An 11,434-nucleotide genomic window follows, 5' to 3' on the forward strand; every position below is an offset into this window, starting at 1 on the left:
ACGAAATGTCCGTGCTGTGATGAAGAGAGTAGTAGAGGACACCACCTCAATTGATGTGCAGGTGACACTTTGGATGATCGCAGTGTTGTTACATGTGTTATGTCTTCAAGACCTGACATTGTGTTCTCAACAGCATGTGCAAACAGGATCTCTTATGAATAGTGTGTATTCTACCATAGGTGGGTCTTTTATATGAAGAAGGTGTGAGGAAAGCGCACAGCAGCGACTCCAGCAAAAGGACGTTCTCTGTCTATAGCAGCTCCAGGCAGCAAGCTCGCTATGCTGCCAGCTACACTCCCAGGTAAATGAGCTGCATACGGAGACAGGGAAGAGTCCTCTGGCGGCCTTGTTTATTTGAGAGTCATATTTTAAATACTGAAGTCCTGCACTTAGTTGCTGTGTTGTGTTGCACTTGCATGTGTCTGACCTTGACTTTGACTCTCATTTCTCTGATATGTGCAATGCATAGTTTCCTAAATCTAAAGGCAGCTCTGTCACTTCACTCACTTTATGTTGTCACCAGCACGAAGTTGATTTTTATTGCACCAACATATTCTATGGTTTCCTCTTTATTACTGTGTATTAAGCCTTAATTTAATAATATATAGAAGCCCAAACATATGTTTTTATTGTACAAGTCCAAAGTTTCCAATGTGTAAATGTCCTTTTTGTGGCTGAAACTGTTTTTTAGCTGAATATGTGTACATGAAGGTTTAGAGCTCTGTTGATATGACAGATTGACTAATGCAGAGTTACAGTGGGGCAGAGGTTTTGCCACAACATCCAGGATAATTAAACATTTTAATATCAGATGATCTACAGTTTGTTTTATAAGAAATTAATTCAGGGCATAAAGTCCAATGATGTGGCTTATTAAAATACAGTGTATAGTGACAGGCATATAAACGGGCATGGGCAGCTAATCTGTATTATCTCCTTCACATTCATTGCAGGGGGTATTGTTAATTGAGGAGTCTTTAATCATAAGAATAAGGTTAATACTTAAATTGTTAATTTACTGATTTGTCTCCCTCAGTGCTCCCATGGATACCAATCTACTAAGTAACATACACAAGCTGTTTTCTGAGAGGATTGACATCTTCAGCTCAGTGGAGTTTAACAAAGTGAGTGCAGATCTTTGTCATGCTGTTAAATATTGATTATAGTCTAGAGACCTCTCTCACATCCACCTCCACTGTCCCAGGTCTCTGTGATTACAGGAATCATAAAAATCAGTTTAAAGACATTCCTGGAGTGTGTCCGCCTGCGCACTTTTGGACGCTATGGGCTGCAGCAGATCCAGGTTGACTGCCACTACTTGCAGATGTACTTGTGGCGCTTTGTTTCCGATGAGAACCTCGTCCACTTCATGCTGGATGAGATAGTGGGGAGCTCTGCCCACCGCTGCCTGGATCCTGCACCTATGGAGCAGAGTGTGATTGAGGTAATCTGTGAACGAGGTTAATGCTCAGAGTGCAGCACAGGCAGGTGGTCCACACAAAGCACAGTATCACAGATACAGACAGAATTACCGTAAATGCTGGAGTAGTGCATCCAGTTTAAACACTCTTCTGTTACCCAGTTACTGTTAAATATCCATTTTTTTTATTAGATTCATCTCAGTACTCCTGTCATAAGTTAACTAAACAGCAATGAATACACTGGATGCCCTATCATCAAAGAGAGGAAGACAACATTATTTATACATGATACAAGCTAAACCCTTTAGCATGTGTTCCCCTTGACGTAAATATGTTTAATCTGAATAAGGAACATGAATGACTAAAGAGAAAAGTTGTCTCTAGTGGAAATCTCATGTATTACTAAATTGTCTCATTATGCAATTCATGTCTAACACTAAGGTAACTGCAACAGACTTGTAGCATGTCTGTTTTCTGTGCATGTCTTACTGTGTCTGTAGGAATGGTTTAAATGTCTTCAATAAATACACGCAAATGTCACAGTCAAAATGTGCTTCTTCCTTTACAAAACCAGAGGAGTTGTGCTGAAACGGTCAAACATAACACAGGCAGCAGTGGTGGAAAGTATACAAGTACATTAACTCAAGTACTGTACTTGAGTACAGTTTCTAGATTGGTTACTTTATTTGACTTCATTTCAGAGGCAAATGTACTTTTTACTCCACAACATTTATTTGGTTACTTTAGTCGCTATCAACTTTTCAGAATCAGATGAATAAAACAGTATATTCATAAAACTTTATTGAGCGTGGTGAGAAATTCAGAAGCAACCAGGCAGTACTTTTGGGCGGCACGGTGGTTATCGCTGTTGCCCCACAGCAAGAAGGTTCCAGGTTCGAGCCCCGACCTGGTGCCTTTCTGTGCGGGGTTTGCATGTTCTCTCCGGGTACTCCAGCTTCCTCCCACAGTCCAAAGACATGCATCTTAGGTCCGGAAGGGCATCCGGCGTAAAACATGCCAAGTTTAACGTGCGGTTAGTCATTTCGGTGGGAACTGATGATTCGCTGTGTGACCCCTAACAGGAACAGCCGAAGAAGAAGAACAATGCAGGACCTTTAAGCTATTTGTAACTGTATTTTTATTTTGTTTTTATTTGGTGAAACATCAGATTTACTTCCACCCTTGATAGAATATTTCAGTGGTAGTTTCCGTGTTGATAGCTTGTAAATGCCTTTTAACTTCAACAGTGTAATTCAGGTGTATTTCACAACATCTTGCGACCATCGTCCTTCCCTGTCGTGTATAGCTGACTGTCGCCACCTGAAGAGCTCGTTTGATTAGCTGGAACCTTTTCTCCCCACCCTCTACTGATGACCGCTGATGGATCTGATTGGTCGAGAGATTACGTCCTGCTAAAAAACAAAAGTGGGTCGGGGGCGTTTCCATGTGCGGATCACTGGATGGATGCAACAGAGTTAAATTAATTACATTAATCCTTACGGAGTCCACCCTCGTGTTTTACGCTGGTAAGACTCTATATCTAACGTATTTCAAGACTAACACCTTGCAACTGTACAGAACCGTATTTTACTGCAACGCTTTTATTTCTCCCGTGTTCAGTTAAATTTCGCATTACCAGGTAAAAGAACATGACAAACCACCTTTATATCATGTTTCATAACAGACCTGTCACAGTATGGACACAGCAGCTTGACGTGTGCACGATGACTCGGTTATGTACTATGGCAGCGGTACAACACGACGTTACAACGTAATAGCAAATGTTTAAAAAACTTCCTTAATATCATTTTAATATATGCAGGGTAGTTTTTCCTTTGACCAGTGGTGGAAGAAGTAGGCTACTCAGATATTTTAAGTAAAAGAAGAAATACTATTATATAAAATACTGCAACAAGTAAATGTCTTCAATTTTAAATTCTTCTAAAGTGGCAGAAGTATTTCCAATAACTTTACCTAAAACTTTCAAAGTTCTAACTATATTACATTAACATCAGTAGATTATTACTGATGTATCCAAAGGTATGGAGCTGCTGGAGTGAAGCTAGTTTGAACGACTGGATTTGATGAACTGGGTCAGTTGGTGTCGCTCTTATTCTCCTGTTGTATCTTCATCATTGTTATGAGTAAACGCAGTTTGGTGACTTTTCATTTAATCTCTAATCTGAGGAGGTCTAATTAGCCACAGTGATTGAAAGCACCTGCATGTGTATTTAGGGCCCCTGAATCTAATACACCATGATGATCATAGTATTTTGTGCAGCATTTAAAATCAGTTACTGATGACGTAAGATGTTATGTAGTCGAATTAAAAGTATATGGTACCTATAGCAAAAATTGGAAATACTGTAAGTAAAGTACAGATATGTCAAGGTTGTACCTAAGTACAAATGCTTGTTAATGGCTTTGCACTGCTTCTCGTAGAAAGGATTTATTCATCTGTAATTAGACTTACATTGTGCTGAGGTTAAAAGTTACACTGGCACCATTTATATCCTAGAAGCACTGGATGCTATATACTATATAAGAGTCAGAGTTTGCTATAAATGTGACTGCAGATTCTTCTAAGGATTTTTCTTACTGATAAAGTTCATTCTACAAAGTGTATTATGGCTTTTGTTACAGGCTCAACATCATCCAAAGGCTCCATTACGTGGCATTCCTCCTGTCAGGTTTAACTAATTGGTTTTATCATCTAATTGTCACTATTTATTTGTTCCCTAAATATCTGTATTTTGTCTGAAATATGTCAACCCTGATATTTTTTACAGGAGAACAGGAATGAAGTCGAACAGTCAAACACTCAAACACAGATCCTTACATGACACAGAGAAGGAATTTGGAGGAACCCTGGGTGAGTAATAGTGAGCTGTCTTATGGAGCCTGCATCAGGATGTTTCCATTTCCATTTTGCCTTTAGCATGGCCACCATTGTGTATCAAACTTGCATAGCCATCACATTTGCTGCACAAAATAAATGAACTTTTTCTTTCATTCTGGTCATGCACTTGTCATTTGCTCACAAATGGTGAAAGGCAGTTATATTTTTATTACTTTGTGTTTCTTATAGGGAAGCGCTGCTTTTTGTAACTACTGTAAATCAAAGATAAACTTCAAGTGAAACATGTTAGAGTTGCATGTATTTAGAGAACACAGTAAAAGTTCATTTTATAAAAGGAAGCAATACATGATATTGATGTTAATAGCTAAAAGATCATATTTACACTAATTTACTAATTGTGATACATTAAGACATTTGTTGTTTTCCAAAGTTGCTGACACCAGGTGTGTCTTTTTGACTAATCATAAGATAGCAGCTTCAATAATAAGATGATGAATTGCAGTGAAGATCACAGCATGAACTCCACAGGACTGTTTATTGCAGTCCTAATAGAGAATCATCACAACCACCAAGTCACATTTGTCATTGTAGACTTGACATGAAATGAAAGCACAAAAACCTAATAGCTTCTGTATATGTGCAAGTTTGTGTGTGTGTTTGTGTGAGCACACTGGTGGTGCTTCATTATCTGCTGTGGTTCTTTAATTGATCCAATTTGCTTTCCAGTTGTTAAAGTAAAGCCATGTTTTGAACAATAGTGAAGCTCCCCACAGACTTCAGATCTGATGGTGTTGAACTAAACCACAAGTATATTGCACCCATACTAATCTGTTTTACTACTACATGATGTCATGCTTTAATTATTTATTGGTATACATTTGCAATACGTACATTACAATGCAGTACAGTACGTTAGATAGTCTCACTAGTCAGATGTGAGACATTTTTGTATTTGTCTCTTAGGTGCCATATGCATTCCCATCTTCCTTCCGCTGACTGTGCTATTCCTGATCTGTGTGAGTCAATCTCCTGAGGCCAGTGTGCTCCAGTGGCCTCCTCCCCTCCCCACCACTGCCCGGCTGTGGGACCTGCTGGCCCCTGTGCTTGTGCTGGGCTGGATCGCTGTGCATGCCCTCCTCTATAAGATGCCATTAGGAAAGGTATAACATGTTCATCAGCATGGTTTAAGGTTAAATTTGACCAGCTGCGGTGATAAACATGTCAATAATAATAGTTTTTTATTTTTAAATTTGCAGGGTTTTTTCTGTTAAATAATAGTAGAACACAGTTAATGGCAAACATCAATTTGATCATTTCATTTTGCATATATTTTATTACTGTAGTGGATTCATATATTGGTAAAATAATAATAGAAATAACTAAACAAAATAGTACATGTTCTCACCAAGCCCGTGGCTCTGTTCCAGTGATTAATATATACAGAGACAATGTATGCGTTTTATTCAGATTCAACCTGAGTTTATTTCCTTGCAGGTATCTGAAGGTTTAGTGCTGAGTGATGGAACGCGCCTCAAGTATCCAATAAATGGTATTGATGGGTTTGGAGGGGACAGCAATATGCTTTCATAATACTGATTAGTGAAACATGACAGCTACAATACATAGCAGATTTTTTTTAAAGAATAATTTCTTTTTAAGATTGTGTCCACACTGACTAAATGATATTATGATAAGCTGTTCAGTTTTGCACAGATTTTGAGTGCAAATTCTTTCTTCACGTTTGTAAAATTTCACTGTAGAAATTACCTGCTGTGACCCAAAAGTCATGTTCATGTAGTTAAGCCTCTACGCCTACTTTCTGACTGGTCTGACCTTGAGCTAAAGTTAAGTGGCACAATCTGGAGGTACCTCTATCAGTCATCTTATTTCACCAGTCCGGGCAATAACATTTACTTCTGTTTGTTTCTCTCCCTCAGGCTTTCATGGCCTATGCATCAGCGGTGTGCTGTTGATGATGTTATTGGGGCTCGGAGCTCCTCTGGGGTATCTGTTTGAGCTGCTGTTGCCTCTGGCAGTGTGTGCAATAGCATTGTCATTTCTATTCTCTGTCTACCTCTACATGCGCTCCTTCTGGGCTCCTCCTGATGCTCTTGCTTTGGGGGGAAACACAGGTGAGAGTGGAGGTTTCACATTAAATGAAGAACTAGTTTTTCATTGGAGGATTTTAGTATTTTAGTAGTGGGTAATTATCTTACAGCCAAACTCTACAGCAGCCTGCAGGCATCAGTCATAAAGTGAACAGTCTCTTTCAAGTAAGCTGTATGGTACGCCCAGTTTGTGAGGCGATAAAATGCCCCAAAAAGCAGCCTAAACATTTTCTTTGAAAAACAATAATTTGGGGGACTTCAAACACTTGAGGCCTGATTCTCACAATTTTGTAACTTCATAAAATCTGAACATACAGACACAATGGCCTCACATTTTCACAGTTTTCTGGAGTATTCAAGTACAATCATTGTTAATTATCAGTACACCCAGTGGTACATAGCAAAAATGATCTGCCAATAGTGAATTAAGTATACTTTTATTTCCCAATATAAACAAATATACGTTTCACTTCCTACAGTTCCTCATGCTTTGTGTTTCAGCACATTTAATTTGAAATAAAATATTGGACACTACATTAAAGTTCTAAGTCAGAGATTTAATTTGAGTAGGTTTACATCAATATAGAAAGAACTATATGGGAGATATAATCCATTTAACACATAATATCCAGAGTTTTGGGATTCAAAAAGTGGACAGCAGTGGATAGAGGTTAAAGAAAATCATCATATTTAACATTTTGTACAAAATCCTTTGCACTCAGTGCCTGAAATCCTGGATCCACTGACATCACCAGGCACTTTGCATCTTCCAAGTGATGCTCTCCCAGCCACCTTCAGCTCCTGCTTGTGGAACATCCATATACTGTACACTCCTGTGTTCTTAGTCTGGTCTTCAGCAGCTCAATCAGACTGAGATCAGGAGACTGACTCAGCCAGTTGAGGATGTTCCACCTCTTCACTCTCTGGTTGCTGTGGCTGTATGTTTAGAATGATTGATCTGCTGAATGATGAAATGTTGTCCAGTGGGTTTTGGTGCATCTGTCTGGCATCAGAAATGACCTTACAGGAGGAGCTGCAAGAGATCATTGAACAGATTGTCTCTGTCGTTAAACAGAAGTCCCACAGGAATAACGAGTATTTGCAAGAAATGCTAGAATGCCCACTGTTTAAGGAGGCAGAGTCCAAAAAGACAACAGACAAGTCAGAAAAAGATGTAAAAGTGTTACTTGACTCGAAGGAAAGCACACTAGTGACAAAAACTATTCTGGTGCAGGAAGAAGTGTATATGGAGGAGCTGATGGTAAACTTGTATTCCCCCATCACACCTGGAATGATGGAGGATGAAACGGCAGACCTTTGGGAAGAAGAGAATGAAGAAAATAACCAATGTCAGCTAAATACTGTGCAATGCAAACATGGTCATAAGTGGCCAGTGCCATAGCTTTTATGGGTTATTTCAGACATAATTCAACACTTCCTCAAAGAGCCAGAGTATACTGGTTCTTAAAACTTCTCAGTAGAGTAGCATCTGAAGGTATAAGGAGGTAGCTGCCTATAACTCCAGGTTGTTATTGTTCGTGAGGATTTGGGGCCTTGTCCTGAATTAATGACATGTAAGAAGGAGGTCTGCAGGGAACTCTTTGCAGGTTCATGGTAGTCAATTACTGAGTGAACATCTCTGCCAGAAACCTCAAGCAGTGTTTGGGGCTTTAATATGTTTCAAATATTGTTCAAATATGTTGATTTTTGTTTCTTCAGTCCACAAAACTTTCTTCCACAACTCTACCACTTTGTTTTCATGTGTGTTTTTGAACTGCAACTTGGCCTTTGTGATCTTTATCCAGGGGTTTATATCTTGTTGTGAAACCTCAGAGGTTCTGGTCATGAACAGACCGTTGACTGGGAAACATCCCAGAGATCATGTTTGACTCTGATTTTCTGATCATCCACTAGAACTGTACTTTGCAGTCTACCAGGTCATTTTCTGGATTTCCTGAATGGATCTTCATAGAGTGTACTCAACTGTTGACTTTGAGATCTCTCTGATAAATTTTTGTGTTTTGGAGCCTTATTATTATTATCTCCTTCAATTCCATGGCACCTCTTTACTTCTCATACTGACAGACAACTCCACCTCAATTTAAATGGCAACACTCAGTCAAAATCTGTGCCTTGTGTGCGCTCCTTTGTACATGAACTAAAGTTGAAACAGCATCCAGCTTCCCCAGAAACATTTTGTAGCCAAGTGTCTACTACTTTTCAACCCTTGAGCACTAAATCACATTTTTATTCACAATATGCACCCATAGATACTAAAGGCACTTAATAATGTGTTGTTGTGTTTTGGAGTATTTATGTATTGATCCTTGTGTTCTGCCTAGGAAGTCCCCTGTATGATTTCTTCATTGGAAGGGAGCTAAACCCCCGGATTGGAAACTTTGACCTTAAATATTTCTGTGAGCTCAGACCGGGTCTGAGTGGTTGGGTGAGTTGACCAGCACAAGTGAACAGTTCTTTTAAACCCATTTCTAGGGACTGAAAAAATGATGTTAAACGGTTCATATGGTGAAATCAAAACTAGGAAACTATCATTGACCAAATGCCAGTAGCAGGTTTTTTAATTTCATTTTGAATTTCCTTTGGTACATTTCCATTTTAATTTCAAAAAATGTATTGAACCCTGGTTGCTTTTTTCACACAACAGAAAACTATATACTCAAACACTAAAAACTACAAAAAGTACCACAACCAAATCAAGGCTGTAATTTTCCATGTTTGTGATTGTGTCAAAAACCATTTGTTTAAAGTGTTTATATAAACTCAGAGATGATACGTCTATAATAGATCTTATGTGTCATAAATTTTAAAACAACTTTTATGCTCCTTCACTTTAGTTGTAAGTCTCTTGAATAGTTTAGAATGCTTATTGAATACATTATTTAGCAATGATGATGATTTTTTTCTTGAGAAGCTGACATGGCCAACAGGTGGCAATGTTCTCCAATCATCCAAAATGATTTGCAGTCTGTGAGTTTGACACAGAATCAGAAACTTGTCTCCCAGGTGACCTGACACAGTGAGAGATTTGTTGGAGGACAACACTGCACCATCTGTGTCTGGCCAAATAAGACAAATAGAGATTTCCAGTGAGAGCTGCAAATAAAAATTCCAAAAAATTACAACAAGGTTCTTGATATTTTCACTAGTCATAAAAACAACAGACAGAAAGCATTGTAATGAGTCCTGTATTGTGAGTATTTTCCCTTCTCTGTATTTACAGTAAACCTTTGCACATCAGAATGATTTAAAGCCATGTGCGTAGGAGAGGACAGAAAAAGCTTCCACCAACCTGCTACAGACAGTGTGTAGGAGATTTCTGTTTCCTGCTCAATGTTAAAACTATTCTCTTTTAATATTCAGCATCTTACAGTTGCTGATAATGTCCCAAATGCATGTTCTAAGTGTTTTTATGAATGCTAAATTCATGAACAGATTGCATGAAAATTCTGATTATATGATGTGTAATGTAGCACGGTCACTGTTTTGATGATTCTGAAATAGGGACATTTAGACCAATGTCAGAAAGTAATGTTGATTTAAAACAATTTCTAGTTGAAAAAGGTTTTGAGAAAATGTAATGCAGCTTCAGCACCTGGGTTTTGATCATGTACCACTTTGAAGGAGAAAATATAGCTGTTTAGTCATTTGGCAGAAAATTGATAAGCAACTCTGCTGATAATAAATTTACTGGTTTTTAGGATTAAAAAAAATGTACTGCTTTCTGGTTTTCGCTGACCTCTATGATCATAAACAGACCAAGCAAACAAAATAATTGAGAAAATAATCAGCAAATTAATCAATAATAAAGTAGTTGTTAGTTATAAGCCTAATGGCAACCTTCATAAACTCCTCCACTGTGACAGGTACGTTTCACCTGACATGCTGGTTTTTGATCAAAGGCTGAGTCTAGCAATACATGGGGAGTGCAGGTGAAAGACTGCCTAACTGTTCATGTTAATCATTATTCACTTCCCCTGTTTTTCTCTCAGGTGGTTATAAACCTTGGCATGTTGATGAGAGAAGTGGAGATTCGAGGTTCCCCCTCCCTCAGCATGATACTGGTCAACAGTTTCCAGCTGCTGTATGTGGCAGATGCGTTATGGAATGAGGTGAGGGGAGGTTTCATTTTAGTTCAGCAGCCATTTAAAAATTAGGGCACCAAAGCTTGAGAGTGCTTCAGTGTTGCACCTTTGTATATTTTATCTGACAGGAGGCTATACTGACTACCATGGACATTGTGCATGATGGTTTTGGCTTCATGCTGGTCTTTGGAGACCTGGCCTGGGTTCCCTTCACATACAGCCTGCAGGCAGCCTTTCTGGTCATGCACCCACAAGCCCTAAGTGTACTGGGAGCAGCAATTATAGTTGCACTGAACGGTAATTGTGTGTCAGGTTTTTTCATTACACTACAACATGCCAAGATGGTGATGCTAACATTTGTCTCTTTACCATCAGGTATAGGGTATTATATTTTCAGAAAATCCAACTCACAGAAAAACCAGTTCAGACAAGACCCTACACACTCAAGTGTTGCAAGTTAGTTATTTTTCAAATTTTCTACCAATCTTTCATGTATTCCCTCTTTCTAGTAATGCATCTCAACTCATGCAGTATACAGTGGGTACGGAAAGTATTCAGACCCCCTTAAATTTTTCACTCTTTGTTATATTGCAGCCATATGCTAAAATCATTTAAGTTCATTTTTTCCTCATTAATGTACACACAGCACCCCATATTGACAGAAAAACACAGAATTTTTGACATTTTTGCAGATTTATTAAAAAAGAAAAACTGAAATATCACATGGTCATAAGTATTCAGACCCTTTGCTCAGTATTTAGTAGAAGCACCCTTTTGAGCTAATACAGCCATGAGTCTTTTTGGGAATGATGCAACAAGTTCACACCTGCATTTGGGGATCCTCTGCCATTCCTCCTTGCAGATCCTCTCCAGTGCTGTCAGGTTGGATGGTAAACGTTGGTGGACAGCCATTTTCAGGTCTCTCCAGAGATGCTCAATGGG

At 38.7% G+C, this 11,434-nt stretch overlaps 2 protein-coding genes across 2 annotated transcripts in view; both read left to right on the forward strand.

Annotated features, from left to right (window-relative positions):
- The window catches only part of vps51 (VPS51 subunit of GARP complex), a 6,509-nt gene extending 4,539 nt beyond the window's left edge, over nt 1–1,970 (forward strand). The window contains exons 9-12 of the mRNA XM_020600535.1: nt 1–61; nt 180–301; nt 1,037–1,124; nt 1,205–1,970. The exon at nt 1–61 is cut by the window's left edge and continues 36 nt beyond it. Of these exons, the coding sequence (XP_020456191.1) occupies nt 1–61; nt 180–301; nt 1,037–1,124; nt 1,205–1,465 (532 nt within the window). The 3' untranslated portion in view covers nt 1,466–1,970. The remainder of the gene's footprint in view (nt 62–179; nt 302–1,036; nt 1,125–1,204) is intronic.
- An 845-nt stretch (nt 1,971–2,815) lies between these two features.
- tm7sf2 (transmembrane 7 superfamily member 2) overlaps nt 2,816–11,434 on the forward strand; it is a 16,091-nt gene continuing 7,472 nt past the window's right edge. The window contains exons 1-10 of the mRNA XM_020600515.1: nt 2,816–2,947; nt 4,065–4,111; nt 4,211–4,293; nt 5,245–5,441; nt 5,776–5,830; nt 6,219–6,413; nt 8,732–8,835; nt 10,400–10,519; nt 10,621–10,789; nt 10,868–10,948. Of these exons, the coding sequence (XP_020456171.1) occupies nt 4,221–4,293; nt 5,245–5,441; nt 5,776–5,830; nt 6,219–6,413; nt 8,732–8,835; nt 10,400–10,519; nt 10,621–10,789; nt 10,868–10,948 (994 nt within the window). The 5' untranslated portion in view covers nt 2,816–2,947; nt 4,065–4,111; nt 4,211–4,220. The remainder of the gene's footprint in view (nt 2,948–4,064; nt 4,112–4,210; nt 4,294–5,244; nt 5,442–5,775; nt 5,831–6,218; nt 6,414–8,731; nt 8,836–10,399; nt 10,520–10,620; nt 10,790–10,867; nt 10,949–11,434) is intronic.

Source organism: Monopterus albus, unplaced genomic scaffold (genome assembly GCF_001952655.1).
Source record: "Monopterus albus unplaced genomic scaffold, M_albus_1.0 scaffold47.1, whole genome shotgun sequence".
NCBI classification, from domain to species: Eukaryota; Metazoa; Chordata; class Actinopteri; order Synbranchiformes; family Synbranchidae; genus Monopterus; species Monopterus albus.